Source organism: Aphelocoma coerulescens, chromosome 6 (genome assembly GCF_041296385.1).
Source record: "Aphelocoma coerulescens isolate FSJ_1873_10779 chromosome 6, UR_Acoe_1.0, whole genome shotgun sequence".
In the NCBI taxonomy this organism is placed as follows: Eukaryota; Metazoa; Chordata; class Aves; order Passeriformes; family Corvidae; genus Aphelocoma; species Aphelocoma coerulescens.
The window spans coordinates 7,208,442-7,235,676 of record NC_091020.1 but is presented as its reverse complement, the minus strand read 5'-3'; the positions used below and the strand labels follow the sequence as shown (position 1 = coordinate 7,235,676).

The window sequence follows — 27,235 nt, the reverse complement described above, 5'->3', positions numbered from 1 at the left end:
AAAAAAATGTGTCTGCCTATGAAAGTCTGGCCAACTGCAGCAACTGAAGCAGATATGAAAAGGTTATGAAAAAGTCTGACAAGGTGAAAAATGGGTGAGGACTGAGTCCTCTCAAATATGAGTTATGAAAATATAGGTCCAAAACCCACCTTCAGCTCAGTATTTGCCTAATACAGCTGTTCTGCTGTCTGTACTGCCACAAGGTCAGATCTAATTAAACAAATCAGAAAGACTATCACTGGCTTCAGTCCTTGTTGAAACTATGCTGAACTTTCACATACATATATATATATTTATATATATACACACACACACACATATATATAATACATGCTGGAAAATGTAGATCATGTTGATTTAAATATGTATTTATTATATATGTATTTTTTAGAATTTCCAGGGTTAATTCGATTCACTAATAGACATTTTATATTTACAGGAGAAAAACCTCAGCTTTAATTAAGGAAATACAGAAGAGCCTCATCTTTCATGAATCTGGCTCTGCTCTCAAGAGGTTAGCTGCCCATTCAACATCACAGGTTTTAATAAAATAAATATTTCATTGAGTAAGAGTGATAGCTCCCAACATCTCTCCTTGTTTGTTACTTGTTAAGCAATTATATCATTGACTGCTTATACAGGCAGAGAATGCTAATGTTCAATTTTGTAACACTACGATCTCATTTTGGAGAATGTTCTTTAAAATTCAAAATAGGACAACAGTTGTTGACAGAGCTTAGCAGGCTGTTGAAGGAAATGTAGTGTAGTAAAACTATGCTGCTTTTTAAATATTTATATCTTTTTAATCCTTACAGCAGATAATCCTCTTTGCAGTGGGCAGGAACATGAATACCCGTGATTGTTTTTAAGTCCTTGTTTTTCAAAATTCAGATTTGCAATTTATTTCTGCCCTAAAATTTGAACACAAGTATTTCTTAAAATTTTGCTTGGATCAATTTACCTTCCATAAGCAAAGCGCCTGTCTTTGTGGTGGTCCCCAAATGTATCCCACAGCCTGAGGGAAACACTCACTTCATCCACAACATCTCTTGAGCGTTCAAGGACCTAGAACAGAACACACAAAACATTGTCTCTCTCCATCAGACAATTACGTATCTAATTCATCAAAATTTGACCCCATCAAAAGGTCCAAAGCATATCAGGTCAAGAGTCTATCCCATATAGTTTTCTACCAAATGATGCATCTTAAAAAACAGGCAGAATATTTATCTTGCTAAAAATAGGTTTGATAAAAATACTACTTTAGAACCAGAGGTGTTTCAGACCATGGTTGCAGTAGAGATCACTCATAAAATACTTGTGAGCTCATTGCTGCATCCTGGCAGGGTAAGGCTTGCCAACAAACAATAGCAGCACCTCGCAGCATGTGCTGCACACTGTGCACCCCTGCAGTCCTTACCTCCTGGCAGACACGGTACTGATCAATGGCCCAGACGGTCGGCACGTGCGTTGCCAGCAGCTGATACTGAGTCAAGGTTGTGTTGCAGGCTCTCGCACAGATCAGACGAGTCTTCCCCACTGCATTATCTCCAACCACCACACACTTGATAGTTTCAACGTTGGGTCTTTCGTAGTCCATGTCAATGTCCATTTATCGAAAACTGGAACAAGACAGTTAAACTTGTTTTCTACTCCTGTGTGAAAACAGTGCTATTTAGAATCAGAGCCTTTTACTTCCACTTCTTGAGAGATCCCTGGAGACAACAAACTCTTAAGGAAAAGTGTGTAGTAAACTGTCCCAAAGTAAGCTAGCCAGTCCTTTAAATACTGCTCGGTTATGCAAATACACAACTATTTTGACTGCAGTGGCTTTATGCTGTTCACATGCTATTTTCACTTCGGTTTCTGTAAACACAAGCCTGTTTGCAGAAGATAGATCTTGGTGAAACAAGGACAGCTAGCACAAACTTACCTCTTGCTAATACTTTTTATGCCAGGAGGAAAAAAAGCATGGGCATCAGTGGGTTTAACCTGAAGGATACCAGTATAAACCTGCCTTCTGCAATCCTGCCCATTCAGGATTTGATTTAGGGCTGCCCAAACAATATTACTAACAGCAAGTCACACAGATGGCTTCAGCACACAATAAAACTCACTTGTAAGACGACTCCAGAGACTGTTTGCTACAAAACCATTCCCATTATATCCTGCATGTATCGCACACTTTTAATTGTCCAAGAAGTTTTACAGATCATGGACTAAAATGGAACCAAGAGCCAAGCAGGAATTTCCAAATATGGTCATCTACACCTAGAAATTCTTTTTGACATGAAATGGAAAACAGAGAGAAGTTTTTTGAAAATACTATCCTCATGGAAAGTTGTTATTGAAACAATTTCCTTAAATATTCTATGGCAACATACTGAACAAATGCCTGGATATGAATGCAAGCTGGGAAAAATGGGTATTTGAAAAACTAAAACCAACTCATGCATGTTTACTACAGTCTGTCATTTTCATACGTGGGATCATAGCTTGATATATCTGAATTTGGTTTTCTAATGTCTAGCAGTCTGCTGAGCAATCTGGTCTCTGCCAGGGAATTGTAATCAAGGAGGGAGAAAAGGAAAAATGCAAGTCACAAACCTGTTCAGGAAGGCTTGCCTAATAATTATCTCAGCAAGGAACCTACAGCAATTTAACTGACAAAACACAGGTCATCATCTGGAGTAATGGTGTCCTTTTTCCTGAGAAGAAAGCACTACAGATAAAGAAATCCAACTATTTGTTTTAATACCTTTTTTAATATTCACATCTCATTCACACATAAATATAGAATATATATTAGCTGTCAGGCTGTTTAAAATAACAGATTCAAGCTATTCTGGTGTCCAATTTTCACTGTCAGAGGCATTATGTTCTGATTTAAGAAAAATCATGTTTTGTAACTAGTATTCAAACACTGATTTTACCTGTATTCTTTCATTATTTAAACTGATGTACACCAAGAAACAAAAGTCCTTGTTAGAACTCAAGGTTACCCATTTAGATAAAATTTTGGTAAGGACTGTGTGCTAATAACTGTAATGGCTAAGGCACAGTTGTAATTTTTATTTACATGTGGAGGGAGGAATTAGGGATGACACAGACGAGGTGCAAGAGTGATTTTTGCCACTAGTGTGTCACACTGATGTTTCCACAGACATTGAATGCTGCTGGAAATGCGGCAGCACAGCCTAGCACATGAGAATACACATTGGAGTTATCCTACCTGGGATGGAAACGTGGGCCCAGACACTTTGCATCCTGGCACAAGTGCGTTGTTGCACAAGCAGAGCTCTGCAACCTGCCAGATGCAGAGCAAACAACACGGCTTTGAGCACACACACAGAGGATCGACCACACGTGAAGCCTCACGGCCTCGTGACACCAACCTGCTGCATCGGCACAGGGCTTCGAACTGACAAGGACACAAAGCTATTAAGGGACAGCCTTTATCCCTTCACCTGGCTTGTAACCTGCATCCTGAGAGGTTACTAGTCTTGAGGTAAAGCACTCCAGAGGCTTCCAGCTCCCTCTCTGTGATCCAGCCCCAGCTGCTTGCTGGATGCAAGCTCTCATGAGGCTGATACCTGGGATGGCCATGGGCTCTGTACCCCTCCAAACACAAGAAGAGAGCCGAGAGCTAACTCCTTGTTCCTCCTCAGCATCCTTGGGCAGGATACAGTCATGACATAAATAAAAGTACAAAAACAGTACTTTTTTTTCTCCACACTACAGAGAATGTGGCATTTTCATATACCATGGCCTCACAGCAGCACCCCAAATGAATAGCAAAACCCCAAGAGGTTTCAGCACGTGATCTTAAAAAGTTTCAAGTCTGAGAATAAACAGCAACCCTCTTGCCATATTATGTGGTATTAAATTACTTCATATTTTATTCATGCATGGACTAGACATCACAGATGGAATGTGAAAATGTTTACAAGGCTAGAAAACAAAATGAAGGAGCATGATGGCTAGCCAGTGTGTCTGGTTGGTTTTAAACTACCAAGCAGAGATGCCAAATCAATTTTTTCTTCCAACCCAATATTCCATTAAAATGCTGTTACACAGATTAGCTGTAGTATTATATAACAGTTTGATTTTAAAATTCCTCCAAAGTTCTTAAATGGTCGTTCGGCAAAATGTGCTTCAATCAGTCTCAAAATATGCATTAAGTACAGAGTCTGGAATCTTAAAAAAATTTCCAAGAGGATAACAAAGCCAGTTTAAAATTAACAGGAAAATCTACATAAAAGTAACTAGATAAATCAATGCAACTATCTGAGAATCCTAGAAAAGGAACACATGAAAACAAAATTTAAAAATTACTGGGGTTTTAATTTTCCAATATACTTACTAACTTAATTAAAGCAAAGTTATCACAGGACTCAGACACAGCATGCCTGAATGCCCTGCTGTAGATCAATGACAATCTAATGAAGATATTTTTAGCATGACTCAATACTGTACAGGACAGAAATTAAAATAAACTGGGAATAAAAACAAAAGCAGAGCTCTGTGGCTATGTTAAGGAAAGTCCTTTAACACCCTCCAGTATCTACAATCTAACTCTGTGTTAAAAATGCAGATCATTTTAATATTGTTCATCAGTTTTCAGGAAAGGATTAAAGCAGAAATAGCTCCTCAAGAGACTGACAGACAGAAGCCTGGATAGATATTTAGACACCTCAAGTAAAACCAGATGCTAACAACAAATTATAGCATAAACAATTAGCAAAAAAAGTTGATTAAATGCTTACAAATGTAGCCAGATGCCTTCTGGCTACTGAAATGATTAAAGCCAGAAATACATACAAGATCTAAAAAATACAGCCACAGTTAGTTCTTTTTAAAGTAGCCTCTAGGTTAAGCTGGTGCTAAACCTATTATATAATCATGCTGATTTAAAATGCTAAACATGTATTTACAAAACAAATATTAAAAAAACCCAAACAACAACAACTAGATTTGAGCTCTGAAAGTCTGGTAATATCTGGGAAGACCAACTGGAACTGAAACTGAACTGGTTAGACAAGAACAAAGCAGCGTATATAAAGATTTTTAAAAAGGCATAACATTCCAAGATCAACGAAAAACTTGCTAAAACCAACCTACAACCAGCATTAGTTTAGTTTACTAGCAAAACAAAGCAGGGTAAAACTATGAGGAAAGTTACTGGAAATGTGACCAGTCCCAGAAAGGGCACTGACAAAAAAGCCAGAGAAAGACAAAGGCCATCAAAGGAGGGGCAGGAAGAAACCTACCAGGGAAAAGGTCTGATCAGAAATTGCTGCTTCCAAAAGAAAGGAGCACAAAATTCAGCTGCTTAATCCAGTTCTAAAGAAAGACGAGCAGATGGACGGAAATGGAAAAAGATACCCGTAAGAATAACACAGGATCTCAAAAATCTCTTAGGATGTTCTATTTTCACATTGTCACCTGTGATTGTTTGCAGATGAAGAGAAGACAGAGGCAGCCAAAAAAGCAAGAGATGTGAGCAGACTCAAGATCTAACATAAAGCCATTTAATTCATTCACTTGATAAGGAGTTAAGAAATATTCCAAATAAAGCTGATTTATTTCCAAAGAAATAGAAGGCTACTATTTTGAATCACGGCTTGCAGATGGTTATGCTGCCAATTTCTTTCTTTGTTGCTTCACCTGAAATTGCTGTGGAGTGCTTGGTTTTTCATTTAGTTTTTCCTCATTGCTAAATGAGTTATTATTATCACCATAAAACAGTTGTGGTTGCCATAGCATGGTCAGCCTCAATAATGAAACACTCCCTTTCTAGAGAAATTTTCCAAAAGATCTGTAGATGAAGCACATCACTTGATTATTGAGTCCACTGGTACACAGATTAAACACAACAGACACACACAATCCCACTCACTCTCTGTATTAGTATAGGTGTATTTATATACAATAGATAACCAGATCAAAACCATGAACTTGTTTTAAAAATGCAGTTTAATATATTTAAAGCTGTAATTGCAGTTTTCTCTTCTAGAAACAAAGTGGATGAAGATCCAAACCCAATGGCGAGTTGCCTGTGGAGGATCAGGAATCCACCCCTATGGATCTCTAAATGCCCACTTTCAAATGTCCAGGTGTTTAATATCCTCACTTAGCATATACAGAACATAACCAAGATTTTTTTTTCAAAGAAAAGTAGCTAATTATCAACTATTTTCTCTTCAGCACAAACAAATGACAAACACCACAAACAAATCACTAAGAGTGTCTACATTAATCAGTGATTATGGGGTGATCCTGCAGGCATTTACTTCTTAGCTCTGTACTTAAACACATCCTGTAAGACTGAGATAGGACCCCTCAAAGCAAACATTTTACTTAGTTCTTGTGCTAAGAGCAAACTCTTCAGATGACAGTTCAAAATGACAGCATGTAAGAACCTTGTCTGATAGTGGAGTTTTTCTTTAAGTTATTCCAAGGGAAAAAAAAAAAAAATTAATGATTTCAACTTGTGTCAAGTAATCTGACCAAACATGCAAACCAGGAACTCCTTCAAACAAAGGGGGTGCCAACCACAATTAAAATGTCACAATTTTACTAAAGAAATCTAATGGAAAGAGACACCAAAGCCTAACATGACTTAATATGAATGGTGGGCATGGGAATTATCTGAAAAACTCAGCCCACCAGTAAGCCAGTAAGATCATCAACACTTATCCCCAAAAACACACTTTCATGAAACTAAATGGAAGTGCATTTGTAGCTTCTCCATATTTCAATCTATTCTGGAGATGTATTTTTTAGTATAGTTTTGGAGTGACTCCTTCACAGGACCATTAGGCAATAACACGTCAAAAAGAATATAAAAAAATTTACAAGACTGCGCAACACTCTTGCCTCCATCCCCTAGTTGCAAAATTACCACTTGCTACCATGGAAACTAGAAAAGAAGATACAAAATGCCAAGTTCTTCAGGCCCTGAAATCACTACCTTGCAGTGCAGAATCCCAAGGCACCAGCACGCTGGCAAGGACCAACGAGCACATGAGCCAGAACAAGCGTGTGAAATGTTCATTCTCAATATATAACCTGCCATGTGGTGTTTCAGAATCGTTAATGGATTAACACAGAAATGCCAGGGGACAAAGCAGGGGGAACTTAGTGTTCATTTGTGCAAGAGAGTAGAATTCACAGACAGCTCTGATTTGGGGAAAGGTTAATTTTGTGGTTCGGCTCAATCAGTGAATTTAGGGCCCCATCAAGTATATTTGTGAAGTAAATCACAACATGGGATCAAGTAACAGATAAACTATACCAGCTGCTGAAAGACCATAACAAAACATTTTTTACAAGGTGTACATTAATATTAATACTGTACTAAATCATAAGAGGGCTGTTGGGGAGACTGGTTTCAAAAGGAAAACTGTTCCTAGTCAGTATTGAAGAACTAACTGGCAACAAAGGGTAGTAAGTCTCAAGGTGGGGTCAGATTACTAGGTCACCAGGGGACAAAGGTGGGCATGATGCTTACCAGGCTGGATTCTTGTCCAGGATGAAGTAACATAACCATATTGCCATTATTTAAAATTCTGGCAGTTTACATGGAAAGACTGAAAAGGAGGAGACTGATTCAAAAGGAAGAAATTCAAGATTAACTCTAGAATTTATCACCTACTTATCCTACCTGGTCCATCAGCAGAAGAAAACAACAGATACAGCCAATGACTGGGGAAGGAGAAAAACCCTTATATTCAAAGCTGACCTGATTACAAATGTGAGACCCTTGGCTCTCCCATGGGCAGAAAGAGAAGGGCAGCTGATGGCAATGTTTCACTGCACGAGGTGATAAATGAGATAACCTTGGCTGTTGCTGCCCACAAGAGTGCAGGTCAACAGAAACACCTTTATCTTCCACAAGGGTAGAACATGGTTCTACCCTTTTTCTTCTGTCCTGGGATAGCTTAGGGCCAGTATCAACACAGAAATAAATCCCTCAGAGTGCTGCTAAAATTTTATATAGCTGGAAAAGTTAAACACTGAGGCTGTCATCAAGAGACACTCCACTTGGCTCACCTGAACCAGCTTCTTTCATGTCAGCTTTTGATCAATAAGCATCAGATTTATTTCTGGATGCTACCTCTTAGTTTTTAAAGAAAGAAGTTCTCAGAAGCTTCCCTTCAGCTGCCATAATCCCTACTCTATCCCTCAAGTTTTAAAGGGACTGAAAAATTGACCATGGCTTGACACAGAAATGAAAGGAGCAGCCCCTAATGATGATGTGAAGTTGAAGACATAACAGATGTCTCTAAATTTGCTAGAAAACTTCAGTCAAACGATCACCACAACCCTCACAGAAATTGTAGAGACCAGGAATAATAATTCCTGGTTGGCAGTGTCAGAAGCCTGTCACTCTGCTCTTTCTCTGTCTGCATGACTCCAGATTTGTTTGTTCCTGTTAATTATCAGCATCTATTCGTCAAGCCCGACCTACCTCTGTGATGACACAAAAACTTCTGATCAGTAAGAATGAGCATTTCCTCAGGTGCCCAAAAATCAGAGATACTAGTAAAACACAGATTCTTCCCACATAACAATGTGTAAAACAGACTGCTCTGAAGCACAATAGCTGAGAATGAAAACATTCAGTTTTAGGTACAGTAACAGATTCTCCTGAGCCTCCTCAAAAAACATGCACTTCACAAGGACCTGTTTTTGTGTTATACACACTCAGTCTATCAGACCAAATAGAGACCCAAATGCAGAGTTCAGCATTAGACTTAAGCTATGTCAATTTTCTGACAAGTTCTGGAAGACCTGAAGGGCAGAAATCAACAAGCTGATTACATTGAGCAGCTTACATATTATTTTGACCTGTGACATACCTTGGGATAGCCTTTGTGATGAGATCATTGACCTAGAAATTAATCCACATGGCAGGTGAAGGACCTTTAACCATTTCAGAAACCTCATGCGTGAGAATCTGGGATGAATGTTTTTTGCACTGTGGCAGAGCCTGCAGCACTGCCACTCCTCCCTTCACCGATTTTCCAGAGTCTACCTCAAGAACAAGCCACCACACAAGGTAGTCCCTTGTGCCCCTTTTTGCTTCTTATCTCTTGGTGTGCAGAGAGATGTGGAAAAGGGTGACCATAATGGACCCACCCCTGGAAAGAGGGAAACATCCCTACAGCTGGCACATGCCTGATTTAAGGCTGGCATTTTAGCTTTTATGCATTTATGCATTTTGTGAGGATTCCAGATATACCTGGCTACAACTGACTATTCTTCCCACTCGCCAGAGATAATCATAGCAGACACAAGGGACTAGGCAGTGACCAAGATCTGGCTTTGCTGTGGGTCGTAATCTGTCACAAACCGAAATTAACGATGGCTGACATGAATAAAAGTGGCTGAGAACCAAGCACCTGAAGAATGGACAATATCCATTGATGGTGATAACCATCACCAAACAGCTGGCACTTTTTAAAGCAGCCACCCATAAAATGCACAAAGTCCTCAGATTAGTCCTCCTTCTGCAACAAAAGATTATGCTGCAGGAGCTGAATAAGGGTGCACTGCTAATAGCATTTTAAGTCAGCTCAAGAATACACTTTTGAAGCAAACATTCCATGCTTTGGTTCACATCAGGTGCAGCCAGAGTGCACAAACTGAATTCTGAAGGGGAAGGTGTGCCACCCCCCAGTGATAAGTAAGCATTCAGTCCATGGGACCAGCTCAAAGACAGTCTGAAATAACACCCTTTGTCCTTGAGCCATGTGCATTGTGGACACTGGGTCCTCAGCACCAATTTTTTTCATTCCCAGGTCCCCAGCTACTGCATCACATGATCCATCAATGTATATAGAGCATCAGGTGCTCTGACTCCTGCTTTGGTATTTGGATCAACATAACTAGGGCAAAGCTGCAGCTGAATCCTTAGTGACTGCCATGCCCAAGATTATCTGGGATAACATATAAAACTCAAAGCTTAAAGGAAGATGGGTTGCTGGAAAAGCCTGACTCAACACTACTAGGTCTCATGGTAAGAAACTCCATGAAACACCTGATTTCACTCTTACGCAATTAAGCTGCTCGTGCAGTATTAAACTCCTGATACTGTAGCAGAGGTTATTAGTGATTGTACCCACTTAAAACACGTGTTGACACTGTATGCTGTTCCTAAGCAGTGTTCCCAACAGTACTGAAGGAGGAGTAACAACAATAATCACCAAATAAGGTATTCTCACAACTTTTGTGTATTTCTGTGGGGTAAATATTTATCGAGCTTTGCTAGAGCTACAAACAAAGAATATTCCAGAGACACTGGTGATCTTCTAGCACAGAGAGATGTTGAATTCACTTTCTGTTCTCTTTCCAAAAGATAGAATCAGGCTCTTGCTTCTTGAACTTTATGTGACATTTCTTATCCATTCTCTTCTTTGTTAATCAGTGATCTTAGAAAGACATTATACGTGATTTTATTCATTCCCAGACATTATTACCACAAGGAAACTACCAAAGGAGAGTAAGAGCTCATAATGACAGCAGGAAAACCCCACCCAAGGACCTAAACACTGACTGGAATAGCAAACACTTCACAATGGCAGACCAGGTAAATGCTATTTTCAGATCATCGGTTAAGTTCTGCACTTATGTCTCAAATGCAAATCCAGCAACATTAACAGAATAGTGCAGGAGGCAGGAGGGTTTACTTGTCATGTCTAGTGCCACACAGAGATCATTTGTAAAGAAAAAAATAATTTAAAAAGAAGAAAGAAATTGCTGTCTTGTGTCTCAGGTCAGACAGAAAGAAGAGGAAAACAGAAAAGTAGAATGGTGTTGGATGGGAAGCAAAGGGAATCCATACTCTTATTTCATGACCTGTCTGTAATGACAAAGAGCCCCAGCTCTGCACTGCAGGGGCACCAGTTGCAGCTCATGCAATCCTCGCTCCTTCAGCACTAAGTTTTGAGCTCTTTTATGGAAACCCAATCAGCGATCCAAGGGTACATTCACTCAGTTTCTGAGCTGCTCTGCAAGTCTGCTGTATGCAGCAAGGATGCCTCAGCTTTTCCTTTTCCTCCTACCCAAGCACATACTTTGCTCTACAGTGTTTGTATACTTCTCTGGCAGCATAGAAGGCAGCAAGGGAGGAGCATGTCAAACACCTGTTGCTCCTTTACTTCTCCTCCTTCAAGGCTTGTCTGTCCTTTTGTCTCCTTCAGCACAGGGTAACATCTGGATAGAGGACTTAAGCATTTTTCCAGCAAATAAAATGTATTAGTAAAGAATCAAACATCAGGATTTACTGGTCAAGTGATCAGCTCTTCCTCTCAGCCTAATGCTTTACAGCATTTATGAAGCTTGGAGTTTTAAAAGGGCAGGAGTTTTAGAAAGCTCCCCAGAGCTAAAATTGATGTTTATTTCTTCTTGGATAAAAATACTTCTGTGTATCTGAGCCTGTCCCAGATCTTATGCTCCTTATGTCACTTAGATAAAGAACCCTAGTACAAATACTGAACTCACATTTTTTCCTTCTGTTATAGTGTGTAGATACATTGTATATCTGAGACATAGAATCAGGTGTACAAATGCAACATGCATAGAAAGAAAACCATATCCTAATGTAAGAGGACCTCAGAAAAATACTGAAAAGAAATTAAGGCATTCCATTTCCATGTAGTGTGACTCCTGATCCTGAAATACACCCCTTACTGAAAGACGTGCCATTCAATTGCTGCTTACACTGAGCAGTCATGACAACTTTTCAATGTAGTCCTAACAATGGTGGGTTTCTCTGCACATGCATTATTTTTGCCTAGAAAGACCACCAGCTAAAGGACTCCCCTTAAGCACACTGGAAAAGCTAATTTCCACCTCAGCTTCTATTACAGCTCAAGCTGAACATTTGGCTTCAAGTCAGCTGTGTGTCCTGAAATAGTACACAAACTGAGGATGAACAAAGTCATTGAGACTATTCTGGCATCACTTCCTTGCTCTTGCTGTGACCATATGCAGAGCCTCAAGGGCTTTCTTTTATTATTATCATTTTTTAAACAAGTATATTGCCTTCAGAGTAGTGCCTTGACCAATAGACGGCAACTTGGAGCTCTCCACCTAGTCTGCCTCGGTATGTCCAGTGACTGATCTCTCTTTGCTCTAGATGTTGGATGCCACAGTACCCACTAAAGGTTGACTAAACAAAATAAAAGTCTACTACTGTTTGTCTCTGCAGCCCCTTTCTATGGCCCACAAATAGGTCCCGACATAGACACCTGATAATCTGTGCCGCAAGACCCCCAACAGCCTCCCGCTGTTGTCACAGCAACTCACAACAGACTCCACAGACACAGCAGGGGGAAAGAAATCCTTCGGGTTTTTACTAATGACACTCAGACGTACCAAGCGGCAGGAGGTTTGTGCTTCCCGTACACATCATACCCCTCTATTTTTGCCTTGCACCTCGTGGCCTCGCTGGAAAAGGAAGCCAGACAGATCTGCTTCATCAGGGACTCAGCCCTCTCTGTCCTCTGAGGAGGGGAGGATGCCACCACCTCCCGCTCTCTCCCGACGAGGCGGGAGCGCACCTGCGGGCAAACGGGACGCGCGGGGCACCGCCACCCGCCCCCTGCGGAGCCGCACACCGGCAGCTCGGAGCACGATCGCGCCCGGGCGACGCGGGACCTACCCGGGAAGGGGGATGCCCGGCAGCCGGCGTGCGCGCAGCGGGGCTGGCCCCGGCCCCGCGGCCCCGGAGGGGGTGGCGGCCGCTGCCGCCGCCGCGCCCCCTTCCCGCTGCTCCTCACTGCGGCGGGGCAGCGCCCGGAGCCGGCGCGGCTCGGCAGGGAGGCAGCATCGCCGCCGGCGCTGCTCCGCCCGGCCGGCCCCGCGGCGGGGTCCCCGCCCGGCCCGGCCCGGCCCGGCCCGGCCCGCCCCGCGGCGCTGACTCGGGCGGCGGCGGGGCCGGCGGCAGCCGTGACGCGCCAGCCCCGCGGTCTATTTTTAGCGCGGCGATTGGATTTCATTCATGAAACCGCGGCCGCGCGTAAAGGGGCGGCGGACGAAGCCGCCCCCGCCCGCCCGCTCGCCCGGCGGAGCGACCCACGGCCCACAGCGGGGCAGCTCCGGGTAGCATCCTGCCCCTGCCCCACGGCCCACAGCGGGGCAGCTCCGGGTAGCATCCTGCCCCTGCCCCACGGCCCACAGCGGGGCAGCTCCGGGTAGCATCCTGCCCCTGCCCCACGGCCCACAGCGGGGAACACGGGGCGCATCCCGCCCCTGCCCCACGGCCCGCAGCGGGGAACACGGGGCGCATCCCGCCCCTGCCCCACGGCCCACAGCGGGGAACACGGGGCGCATCCCGCCCCTGCCCCACGGCCCGCAGCGGGGAACGCCGGGCGCATCCCGCCCCTGCCCCACGGCCCACAGCGGGGAACACGGGGCGCATTCTTCTCCTGCCCCGCCACCCGCAGTGGGGCAGCTTCGGGGCGCATCCCCTGCCCCACGGCCCGCAGCGGAGTCTTTCTGCCACGGCCTCGCACGGGAAAAACTCGAACACGAAACAACTTGAAAACAAAGCAACACCCTCCATACGCAGTCTTTGTACGTATACACTGCAAATACTGTTAATGCATACACAGTTAAAAGGTCCTGAAGGCCTCCCTGGATGATGCCCTACGTTGGGCACGCGATCTCTTACTGCAGGTGCTGCTGCTATCTTTTGAAATCACTTGTCTCTATTTTCACTGTTTGAAGCCTTCTTGTAAAACACACACGTCATAATTAAACCACAACCTCCCCATCTCTTATAGTGACAATCTAGACTTGGCATTTTCAAACCAGTGAAAACAGCTCAAGGCCCTGTGTGTTACAATCCAGACCTGGCTCCCTGCTAAAACAGCAGTCTCTGGCTCTTCTTCTACCACTTGACATCAACAAAACTGTCAATAACCAGTATGGGACATGGGCACAACTGCTGCAGCTAAGGGCAGTTTTTGACATAGCTGTGACTATTTTAAAAATAGTCACTATTCAAAAAATATTCTCTTACAGCAACCTGGACTCACACATTGCAGAATCTCATAGCATTAAGACAGTAATTTTTTGGAAAACATTATAAAGTTGTTTAAAACCCCACTTACAAGAATAGTTAACTGTACCAATAACAGGTTAACAGTATCCAACTGCATTTGGTTATAGTCAATTACTTACATTTTTCAAATACCCAGAAGCCAAACTCACATTAACCAGGTCAGACTGCAACAATTTTCAGTTGAGTACATCTATGTCAGGACAAATTACAGTTTGCACTTCATATAAAAGGAGGCTAATAGGAGCAGAAGAACAACTTGCATCATGGCAAATACTAAGTGTTACTCTCCTAGCTTTGCACAGTTTGGATGGACAAGACGAATGCATCAGAAACTAAAACAACTCTCACTCAGACATCTACTTACAAGCAGAGAAATATCAAGTTGATAATGCAGGCAACAAAAAGTAAAAAAAAGTCAACAGATTTAAAGTGTATAGTATAATAACCTTCTGTTTTTTAAGTTTCAAGTTCTATGGGAACTTCTCCACAGAGGAGGGCTAAAAATTTTCATTCTGTTCAAGAACAACAACCCCATGTATTCACTTGTTTCTCAGACACACAATTTTTACAAAAACAAAAAAACTCATGTTCATCCCACTCAATTCAGGAGGCTGAGCAAAGCAGTGTTATATGAAAGGAATTCCTTTTACTGAACTGTTTCAGTATGGCAATTTTTAATTCTTTATTGGTACCTTTTTTCTACAGTCTAAATGATCACTTTTTGAAGACAAATCAGAGCTAGAACCCATGTCTCTATTAAAAATACTTAGACTATCACTGCTGCAAGCAATGAATGTTAATGTGAGAACAGGAAGTTAGCAACACATGAGAGAAAACTGATACAAAGCAACCAGACTTGTCCTGATACTGACTCAAGAAGTATTGGACTGCAATTAAAAAAAACCAAAAAAACCAAACCAAGCCAATAAAAACCCCACAAACGTTTAGATCTGTTTGCCAGCTCTTTACAGAGCTTTTGTACAGAAAAAAAGGGAAGAAGACAGGAAGAAAGTATTATTTTTAGTGCACAATAGTAAATTTAGCAGAATACAGCAATGACAACGATTTGTCAGGAGGTTAAAAGGGGAAAAAGAGGGCCTGCTTTTGATGGGAATAAAGAAAAGTTCTCAAGTTTCTCTCTATTTTCCTGTTTCATCAAAGGGTGATAAAGGCTTCTGCTGCTGTGGAAATAGGTACATGCTACTATATCCTTTCCATTTTAATGATCATCCACAGCAACTTTTACCATTCAGTGCTTTCCCACCACAAATGTAAAACTTCTTACAAAATTTAGATTGCAGCTTTTCCAGCAAAGTGTAGAATAAAACCCCAGGACAACCAGAAGTTCTCTTTTCTCTGATACATAATCCTGTATTGAAGCGTATTTACATTTTCCCAAAGTTTTAAAACAAACAGTTGAGTTTTGACCATAAACTTGAGTGACACATGGAGAAGTGGCTGGAATGCATCTCTAATAGAGTGTAGAGCAACTGACAGTTTCTAGGCTTTGGTACAAGAAAGCACAGTAATAAACCACAAGTATTCCCACTGACTTTGCATAAGCATTAAAAATACATGAATGGTAAAGTTTTACTCAACTAGATGTTTAAATATTCCAGGTAGCCAGCTTGGATTTTTCATTTTCATTTGTTTGTTTTCAGGGAGGAATAACAGCTAGAGGGAAAGGGAGAAGGAAATAAGCTCTGTCTTTGCAAGCAATCCTAAAGGACATGGCATTGGACCATGGTAGCATTTAACCACAGAGTCTGCTTTTGTCAAGTCGATACAGCTTTCCAAAACATGTTTATGGGCTGCCAAGTGAGCTCTGTCACTGCAGCTCCGTTATGTGCTTTAAACACTTATCTCACAGCTGAGAGAACAACTGGATAAAAAAAGACTAAAACAATAATTTAAAAATGCATTTACTCCCACAGAGAATTCTACTTAGAATTATCTTAGTTTTGCTAAATTAAAAAATCCATTTGAAAGCACAAATGTAAATTCACATCTCCATATGCTCAAATATATTATTTGTTACTCTGGGGCTAAACTAACCTTTTGGTTTCGAGACTTTATTTCTCAGATGATTAAAAACATCAGGAGAGAGCATCAGTTGTGCATAGACTGTAACTGAGTTTACAAATAACCTTTCTACTTCTGGATCTCGAGAGTTGGTTTAACTCCAGAGGTTGCTCTGACACACAGTGTTAGCAGAACTCCTTAAGGAACTTTCTACCAGCTCAGAAATGCTGAAGCTCAGAGCCCTCAGGCCCTTCCATCCTCTGCACTCCCCAGACACCAGAGAAAGGCTCAGGAGGAGACAGGTTGAAAAAATACCAGTCAAGGATAACAGGACGTGCAGGAAGAAGGGACTACAAGCACTTGGTTCAGCTTCTTTGACAAAACTCTTCCGGAAGGGGAGGAAATGGACTAGCCCATGCTTCTTACCACCCCATCATAATCTAAGTCTGCTCTGTCTGCAGAAGGATAATAGTCTAAGCATTGTAACTCTGGGGTTTAGATTTTATATTTCTGTTTATCAAAGTCAACATCCCAGATCCAAGGGATATGTGGAAGCAAGAGGTTCTTCCCTGTAGTAGAGGTACGGTCTGCTTAAAAAAAAAAAATAAAGAAATGTAGTGACGTGGCTCTTTGCTCCCTCTGAGGACCCACTCAAGCTTTTAATTCAGGACAACTGAGATTATTTCCCTTCTCCTTTAGGTAGTAACAACCAAGCACAAATGCAGTTTCCTATGATATGCTACACCAACAAGATTCAGCAGCAACAGTTACAGAACTGAGCTTATTCACTAAAAGAGGGCAAGTCTGACATTGCAGAGACTGCCTAGGACTGTCCAAAACCAAAACTCAGTAGTATAGGACATCCTAGAGTTTCTCTCTCTCCCTTATCCCTGAATGCAGGGGCCTTTCATATTAAAAGACTTTAGGAGCATGTTTAGATTAAAAAATCATTAGTGAAAATAATATAAATGCACAAGGAATTAAGTAAAACAAAGTAAGTTAAATTGTCCTGTATGGGCTCCACATTGCATGTGGCAATCTCACAGGGATAGAAGGTGCTCTCTACAGTCCAGGAAATTTGCTTTCAACAATACAAAGAGAACATGAGTGAATGTTGTACAACCAAAATAAGGAAACGTGGTACTTCAGTTAAGGACTTCACCATCCACCCATTGTATGCAATATATGTAGTCTCAGCCAACTGGTAGCATGCGAATTAAAATATCAGAACTACCCAGCTCCTGTCATTGAAGTCTACTTTTCCCCCGCAATTCGGCTTAGAGACTGTAACGATGTGGGTAGATCAAAATAATTTCTAGCTACTTTTGTAATAGATTAGGATATATTTCATTAGATTTTATCCATTAAAAATTCATAAAGAGAACAAATGCCTTGAATAGAACTATGTAAGAACATATTCTATAAACATTGAAATAAAATTCAACTCGTTTCCTGTCAATACAATTTTGGTATTAAAAGGTTTGCATTCAGGGCTGCAATGTACCCTTGCCAAATGCTCATGCATTCCTAATTAGCTTTCTTTTCAAAACTATTGTACATTGTGCCCAGTCTGTTCTTCTCTTTGGTTAGCATTTGACGTAAGGTGTCTCTATTTAGTGACGTCAGCATCTACTCTCAGCCAGCAATGCAAATTGATTTGGCCGGTTGCATCCCTTTTCCTACAATCCCACATTTGTTGTAATGCTCAGAGATGGAGACATGTAACACACACAATGATACCTTCAGTGTGTTCATTAGACACTAACGTATGCATGTATTGTTAGGGGTTTTTTGCAGTTATTCACTGAATGCTAAATATAGTGCAAGACCATAATTGCTTAAGAAGCCTGCAGTGCACCAGATTTTATTAGAGCATTCTGTGGATGATATAGAGCACCAGTGGTTTGCCTTATGAATTCTATTTCCCCATTCTTTTTCACTAGAAAAGGGATATAGAAGGCTTAATATAGGCATACATTTTGAATGGCTGAATAAACAGGAAAGGAACCGTTTACAGAAGGAAAATGCCAATACTTATAATTTGGAATAAAAATTCAATATCTACATTTTTTTTCAGATGGTTATATTTCAACAACGCTTTAGTTTTCTGTCTAATTATGTGTAGGAAATTGGCTTTTGCATTTCCCTGCTTCCATATTTAATCTATTATGACACCCTCATTCTCTCCACCTCACCCCAAAACAGAGTATCAGTTTAGGTGGGAAGTGTCCTCCAGAGGTCATCTAGTTCAACCTCCTCCTCAATGCACAGCTAACTTCAAAGCTTGATCAGGTTAAGGACAGTCAGTTCACATTCTCCAATCCACCTGTTCCATTGCTTAGCCACTCACTATGAAAATGGCTTTTTTTACAACCAGTGAGAAAATGTTTTTCTTTACACCCACCTTACTGCTACTTGTGACTGCTGCCTTTTGTTCTTTTGTTGCACAATGGTGAGAGGATCTGGTTTCCCCATAACCTCTTGTGAGTACCTGAAGCAGTAATTAGATGCCCTCTTAACCTTCTCTTCTCCGGGCCAGGTAAGCAGCTCCCTCAGTGTCTCTGTACATCTCGTGTTTCAGTTTCCCCACAGTATTAGTGGCCCTTGGCTGCACTCTCCTCAGCTGGTCAATCTCTCTTCTGAGCTGTGAAGCCTGAAACTGAGCACAGCTCCTCAGAAGCCACCTACCAAGTGCCAGGCAGAGGGGAATAAGCCCTGCCCTCACCCTCCTCGCTGCACTCAACCTCAGGCAGCCCCGGATGTGGGTGAGCCCCGCTGCTGGAAGGACGCTCAGCTGAGCCAGGTATGTCCCAGCCTGTTCACTTGCGCTGTCATAGTCTCTCTCAGGACCCCTTAAACTCCAATACTGCCTTTGCTCCTGCGTGGTTGGGTCTTAAAAGGGAGCGATTCACTCGAACAGCCCCAGTTTGCAATGTTAGGTGTACCAGGATACAATTAAGCAAAACAAAATTTTGGCTTAATATGAAGAACAGCAAGAGAAACAGCTGAGCAGTTACATAAGAGTCTCCCAAGGGAAGAAGTGGCAGAGTTATGGCTCACTGCATTCACAACCCAGAGAGGACAAGGCTATATCAAGAATTGGTTCTATGGCAGTTTTGTATCACATGTGTAATCTTTTCTAATGGGAGCAATTTTGCAACAGCTTGTATTTGCTATATTCCACACTTCTAGCTCCTCAGAACTGCAACATGGATACAAAAGATTTAATCAGCTTATAACAACAGTTCCAAACAAAAACTAAATAGGAAACACTGACTAGTAGGAGGAGTTGTTCTTGACTGTGTCATTTTGCTGTTTGGCAAGGGAATGAATCTAGAAGTAATAGTGCTGGTATCTGCATAACTGTTCAGAGCTTCTTAAAATGTTTCTGCCATCTAATCAGATGTTAATGGAACGGAAAGAAATCCTTTGTGGAACAAAATAAGAGTCATAGCAAACAGTCAGCAGGGAAGATTTTCTGTCTGTCTGACCTTGTGGCTAGCTGTCAGTCTCCATCTCTATGTAGATTAGTCAAAATTCACTTGTCTCTGAGTACTGAGTTTCTAAGAGACTTGAAACCTCGTTATACTACAACTACAGGAGGTTTTCAATGACGTACACAGTCTTTGCTTCTCACTCTAGGTCTAAGATACTGAGCTTTAAAAACCATACATAAATGGATCAGCCCTTATTCTTCCAAGCAATATGAATGCTCTCTCTGCCTTTTGAGGATTGCATAAATTACCTATTAGAGGCCTAGTAGATTTATACGCAGGAGGATATAAAACGTAGACCAAATTTTAGAAGCTAAAATTTTGGTCAAAGATTGCAGAAATTTGATAGGAGCAATACACAAATAGAGATTATTGCAACAATGTGCCACCCCTGCTCAGAGTTGCTTATATCGGTGGTATAATGAGATCATGAGGACAAGTCTTGAACACAGATCTCCAGCTACAGGAACTGAAAAATGTAGGGTAGGGGTGGTGAGGGGAAGAGAAACAAAGTGGATTTTGTCACCTTTTTCACAGTTGCCAAAGCCTAGTCTTACTGGTCTCTGAATCAATGCTTATATACAGGAACAGCAGCCAACAGCCATATCCTGATCTTTATAGGCTGTCAAACCAACAGAGCAGGATTAAATAGAAGAATCAAAGGCATCTTAATCTCATAATCACTGATCTTAGAGAAATAGCCTTATTAGCTACAACTTACTCTTCTGCATCTCTGTCCCATGGTGAGATAGACACGAAAGTAAGACCCAATTATGGTTTTAAGAGCATGATATAAATCCTACTGGAACTGTTGGGGAAAGTCTTCCAGGGATTCCTCTGGGCTTCAATTCAGGGAGTAATTCAAGAAGAGAAAGTCCACACAGAATTAGTTGCTACATGCCTGTCTTAGAAAGATGGTAACTTAAAATACCTGAAACAAAACAGAAATGAATTAAGCACCTGTAACTTTGATATTTTATCACTAGGTTGTTCAAAGAGTGTACTTATTTGGATTACAATCCCCCTCAAGATTACAGTACAATTCTTCATTCATTTTGAACAGTGTGATTCTGCACAGTAATAACACTGTAGGATTTTACTCATTCAAGACCAAAATTCAAACTGTGTTACATCCTCCACATTCTATACCTTGGAACCACTCATTTTTTGAAAGAGAAAGCTTTTCCAGGAAGGTAAGACCTTGTGCCTCTTACCACCACCTTACACCAGTTTACTGACATGATTTAGTCACACTAGCAAAGACTGCCTTGCAAAGCCTGTGTTTTTGCAACACAACAAATTCAGTGGGTTAGACTGGATTATATCAACACGAGGTTTCTACTGTCCAAACACCACTCACGTATTTTAGTGGTTTACTTCAATATGTCTAAACAAATCTAGTTACCACTTCTTTGTTTCGCCAATGAGTTAAGGCTGTAAATCATATCCAGAAAGAATATTACCATATTGGTTCTGATGGGTATCTTTCACTCCCTGAAACACTTCCTATAAATTCTAGCAAAATGGTGTAGCTGAAGGATAACGGTAATTGCAGAAATTGCAGAGGAATGCACACAAGTGATTCATACAAGAGAACACACACGAGTGATTCCAAGTTCAAGAAGCAGGCAATAAAGACAGTTTGCATGTTTCACCACAGGCTGCTTGATGAGACTTCCCTAATTATGCTTATTAGGAATAGTTACCAAGAAGGATTCTGTTCTTTTAAATGCTACCATTCAAAACCTATCAACCATGAAATCACATACTTCTTGCACATATTTGCAGTTTTCACAGAAAGTGTAGGACACTACTTCCAGGACCTGCCAAGGTATCATTGTTACAGGTTTGAACTACAGATTAGGCATAAATCAGAGGGCTTAAAGGAGTGTGTGTATACTGTGTAATTTACAAAGTACTAGAAAAAGACATCACTTTCCAATTACACATACACTGATATGTGCAGCATTTAAATATGTCAGGAACAGAATATACCTTTGTAAAATTAAAAACAAACTAGAACCAGCAGCAGTGGTTTTGAAGCTAATCAGCCATTCAGGGAGCTTTAACAAAATCAAAAATATCCCAATGCCTTGAAATTTCGCATCCACTCATTGCTCGAAAGTAATATTGCCAAACCATCATGAATTCTATGAGCAGGGTTTTTTCTCTTTCATTAAAGTAGCAAGACATGTAGCATTTTATTTTTAAACTTTTTTACAGTCTTTTCTGAGTCAGGCAAGAGTTCTTTTCCTAGCTAAAGGTAGAAGAGAAGAAATACAAAGGTATTAATTTTATTTACTCCCAAACATATTGACAAAATTGCTAGAGCAGGGTGCATTTTGTAGCATTACAAAATCCTCAAGAGATTTAAATTCCTCCCACACCTCATCCCCAAAATATTCTTTCAGGAAAAGGTATGAATTATTTACAGAAGCAATTGCCAATAAAATGTCATCAAACTGCATCTGTTACAGAAGATAAACATTTCTCCACCATTCCAATTTTTTACATTAGGCTTCTAGCTGAAATTCACATCTACAGCTAAACTACTATTGTACCCTTATTGTAAGAGAAATATTGGAAGTTCCTTAATTACAGTGTTGCCAGTGGGAAGCACTTTTGCAAACACGTAAGAGAATGAAAAGAACAAAATTCACCCCTGGAGAAATTCAATGAGACAGCTGGATTGCCTCAAGAAAAGCCTGACCCACTGGTATTTTCCTTAGAAGACTGGAAAGTATTTTATGGAAGTAGTCTTCTGTATTTAGTGACCAATAATCTACATCACTGTCATAAACTCACATGACAGTCAAAAAGATGTCTCTGAAATTGAAGAGCCAAATTCAAGAAGTTCAAGTGTTAAGCAACAGCCATAAATCAAGGACTGAAACATGGGACAGCCATAAGGGCCCCAACATGTACGTCCATCTCAAGTGTAAACTGTACCTGTTGCTCAGGGCAATTACTGGAACACCTGCCCATACTGAGCACATCTAGGAGCCCATGCAGAAGCACAATAACAAATTCTTTCTGATTCTACATAGGTGTTGTGAAAATCATTCATTCTCCTTTATGTAAAGCACAGGAAATCTCATGATGAAGTTAGAAACAGATTTCAACAGTCTGATACACAGTGCTAGAGAACATAAATTTAAAGATTAAAAACAACAAACAGCAACAGTGCCCTTCCCCTCACAGCTGAACCACCCACACAAGGCAGTCCCCCACATTTCTAATCTCCAGTCACAAACAATCATAAGCCTCAGAAGAACTAGTTCAAGCAGCTTTAAAATTTACAATTTCCTCTGATAAATTTAATTCTGCTGAAGGTTACTGTTACACACACACTCCTCTGCTGGCTTTGCACAGTCCAGAACTTTGTATTTACCAATCTGAATTGTCAGCTAAATTCAAGTGCCAGATTGCACTGTAGAGGCAATCACACACATAGCTATTTTATTCCACTGCCTGTGAAGACAGTAATCTCTGAGAGAGCAGTAGCTTCTTTACCCAGGGAGCTAAATTTACTACTACTTGTCTCATAATGCCTCAAGAGACACAGAAGCCCATAAGCAAATAAGCTATGACTGGGATATTAAGGAGTAAATAACACCTCTGCAGACACCTTCCAGAGATGTAGGATTTCCTGACTCAAGCACACACCAATCCACAAGTTAACTTTTTTTCAGACCTGCAGATATATTCTCTTTAAGAAGTGAGACCAAATCAGAGAAGCAACTAGTGTGGAAACAGCAAGTTTCTGAGAATATTGTTCTATAATTTAGCTATACATGTTACTCAGAAATTAATTTAAAAACAGGCTGGGAAGCGAGACTTGACACTGGGAGCAGAGGTGAAAAGAGATATTGGGGTTCTTGGGTGTGCCATTTTCAATAGGTACTTTTTGATGGTGAGATCAGTCAGTGCATATTAAATAATTCACAGCATCACTGTCCTGGTTTCAGCTGGAATAGAGTTAATTTTCTTCCTAGTTGCTGGTACAGTGCTGTGTTTTGGACTCACTCTGAGAATGCTGGTGACACACTGATGTTGTAGGTGTTGCTTGGTAGTGCTCACTCCAAACTGAGGATGTTTCAGTGCCTCATGCTCTGCCACTGAGCAGGTACACCAGAAGCCGAGAGGGAGCAGGGCCAAGACAGGTGACCCAACCTGGCCAAAGGGATATTCCATACCCTAAAAGGTCAGGCCCAGTATATAAATTGGGGGAACTGGCTTGGAGCTGCCAATTGTGGCTCAGGGCTGGGCTGGGCCTCAGCCAGCATGTGGTGAGCCACTGTATTGTGCATCACTTGTTTTTCTGGGGTTTTATTTCTCTCTCCCTTTTGTCTCCCTTTTCATTCCGATGATTATTATATTTTATTTCAATTATTAAATAGTTCTTAGCCCATGGGCTTTACCTTTTTTCTGATTCTCTTCCCCTCCTTTGTACTGGGGGTATATAAGCAGGCAGCTACATGGTACTTAGCTCCTGGCTGGGGTTAACTCACAACAATCACAACTTGCATATGTGTAATATTGTATACTAGCTTTAAGGAACTGCATTACCTATAAAATTACTTCTATTTTTATTCACAAAGTATATGTTTGCCTTTGATGATGTCCTGAAAGGGGCTCATTAAATTACTAATGTAACTATTAAAGCTATTAAATTACCAATTTTGAGGGATCAATTCAAAGCACATTGAGATAAGCATAAATCCAAAGTAAACCAAGTGTCTCTTCACTTCACTGACCCTCCCATGAGGCTCTGAATGCTAAAATGCCTTTCTCCTGACAGGATTAACCCTTTCATTGTATAACCCTCCCTGGCCAAAACAGTGGAAGTAGTTACTCCTAGGCTCACAAAATGTTCTGCTTGGTAGTACATAATGATGGGGGGAGGAGGGATGCTTGGTGTGTGTTTACTTTTAGAGCCCAGGGGAGAGACTGCTCCCTAAGCTTCCTGACAAGATGCTTATTTTTATTCACATTGTCACTATGTTTTCCCATGAACAAATATTTATACTTCAGAGGAAATGTTTCAGTAACATGTTTCAGACAGGATAAGCAACGTGTTCACTTCCCTTCCTTTTATTATGAGAAAGCAATTTTGCTTACAGAAGGAAGTAAATAAATAGATTCCCCAGAGATGCCTGGGAAGGGGTAATTCTTGCAGGGAACCCGTCTTGAAAATACTGTCAGCATGTCACTGCATTAGCTGACCTGTGGAGGTTTCATTTGCAATTGCAAGAAATGAACACATCAGAGATTTATTGTTTCCTTTGTTCAGAGAAACAGACCATTCCTGTGCAATCCTGTCTTAATTAAAACATTCGCCCTTCTGACAAATTTTAGTAGCATCTTATATTCCTATCTGCATTATTATATTGTACATTCAATACATATGGCAAGCTATAAATCCATCTTTTGTTAATACTTCTGAGCATGTAACAGACTGAGAAAGCCAATGGGTGAAAATGACCTAATTCATTGACTACTCCGAATTGTGAGCAGAGGGTTTGACTCTATGATATCCTGAGGTTCCTTACAACCTGATTTTTCCCATGATCCTAAATTAAGAACATATTTGGTTTTACTAACTTACAAACTTACTGCAGGAACCGTGAAGATCTGGCTGTGATACTTGACAAAAGCAATATAAATATACAACTGCAACTCAGGCTGGCCACAGCCCCACTTTTCACTAGGCTGCACAGAGCAGGAACTCAGAAAGCTGCCTGGATGCATGGAAAAGTACCTACATATTTGTGGTACAAACTCTTTCTTCATCCCAGGATCTCACTCATTTCCTGCACCTGCAGTTAGTCTGTGTAAGTATTCACTCTTGAAAATCAGACTTAGCAGCTTCCTTTTCTTTGATGCTTTGAAAAAAAGCTTGACATTGGGTCAAAAGCTACTCTGTGCAGAAGCTGCTCATTACCAACCCTGCAACACCAAGCCTTTACACATTTGTTTTTATCTGCTGAAATAGCAGAACAAAGCTGACTAATCCTGTAAATGAAACGATTAATTGTGTGACTTTTCAGTTAAGACTTTTGGTACGAAGTTTGCCAAGACACAGATGCTATAACTCTAAAATACCTGACCAAAAACCTGCTGGTCAGAAGAGCAGTGGTGACAGGCAACACTAAGTGAAATGAGTCAGGTTTTCTTCTGTTTCTCCCTGTCGATACTTACCTCACAGGAGAAAATGTTCACATCCATTTTTAGCAGCTTGATCAAAAGCAGAATTCCATTAAAAATACTTCATATCTTTCTCTTACTGTGGCACTCCTAAGGAGGAAAGAAAGGGAAAAAAAAAAAAGAGAATAAACCTTACTATTTTCAACCTAAAATTACAACACATGCAACAGCAACAACATCTTTCATGATCTATTTTATATGGTAAAACAGGCCTGCTTGGTCAACAAAACAGTCTTTCAAAGTTTCAAACAGGTAAACTGTGTATCTTTACTAAAACACTCTTTGCTCCAAAGCACTGAAGAAATCATGGGTAGCTCGATGAGCTTTTGAGCATAACTGGAGATTAACAAAGCTCTGCCAAATGAAGCTTGTTCTTGAATAATTTCCCTCTGGATTTAGATTTAAAAAAACACAAACCACCTTAGGTGTCAGAACCAAATGCTGCTGAATCCCAGTTAACCAGCTCCTCTCTCTTAGGCAACAGACTTTGAGGAGGGTTTTTTTGCCTACCTTCAAGCAGGTGACAAGACTCTAAAATATGAGCTGACAGCCTGATGACACATGAACTGGGAGTTCTGTGTTGCTTTCCCCTTTGGTAACAAATGAAATTAATTATAAATGTCCTTTGTTGGGTCTGGTAAATGCCTGCATTATTGTGGCTTGGTTCCCATCCAGGAGCAAGGCAGAGGTTTTCCAAGAACCAAAGGTGGGAGCAACATGTATTTCACCTCAGATGCTGCCCTAAAAGCAATGCTCAATGGCACAAGTAGGTTTCAGGGGTCCATGTTAGCTTGAATAGCAGCAGTGAAATGCAGAGTCTTCAAATGAACAGAGCAGTGGCCCACTTAGCTTTCCTAGGCATTTCTCCCTTCTTATCAGGATCATTTCAAAATTCAATGTAGGACTGAAATTAACTTCTCACAAAAATTCCCACCTTCTGTAGATACCCAGCACAACACAACAGAGAGAGCAAACAGAAAATGAAATAAAACTTCATTCCACCTTTGTGGAATATGCAAGCCACAAGAATTGATCCTAGAGCTAGAGGCACGATGTTTATACCCTCTAGAAGTCCTGCCCTTCCCTTTGCTATTTATCAATAAGCATTTTAGAGGCAAAGACATATCAGTCTTCCTGAACTGCCGTGTTTCATGCAGCTACAACTGTGGAGAATCTTCTCACCGTCTTTCCTACAGTGTCCCTTACTTCCTCCAAGGCAGGCCCATACAGCTCCCTTTGTGAGCCCTACAAAAAACAGCCTTAACCCACAATGAAACAACCCCCCAAATTACTAATTAGTGACATGAGCACACTCAGGGCTCTAAAACTGTTTAAATAGCTACTTATGTGATACTGTACCATTCATAACTGTTTACTTGTTTCCTGAGTATTGGTGGCTGATTAGAAGTTACTTGCAGCTTCTTTCAGAACAACCCTT

The 27,235-nt window shown here is 41.0% G+C and overlaps 1 protein-coding gene across 3 annotated transcripts in view; it reads right to left on the bottom strand.

Moving 5' to 3' along the window:
* The window catches only part of RHOBTB1 (Rho related BTB domain containing 1), a 52,984-nt gene that overhangs the window by 22,472 nt on the left and 3,277 nt on the right, over window positions 1-27,235 (bottom strand). For 2 of the 3 annotated variants that reach the window (XM_069019091.1, XM_069019092.1), the window contains exons 2-4: window positions 25,792-25,887; window positions 1,421-1,622; window positions 962-1,065 (exon numbers count right to left, since the gene is read on the bottom strand). In XM_069019091.1, coding sequence (XP_068875192.1) covers window positions 962-1,065; window positions 1,421-1,612 — 296 coding nt within the window. In that variant the 5' untranslated portion in view covers window positions 1,613-1,622; window positions 25,792-25,887. Of the gene's footprint in view, window positions 1-961; window positions 1,066-1,420; window positions 1,623-12,670; window positions 12,744-25,791; window positions 25,888-27,235 lie in introns of those variants that run through there. The other variant, XM_069019093.1, reaches the window with a different exon arrangement.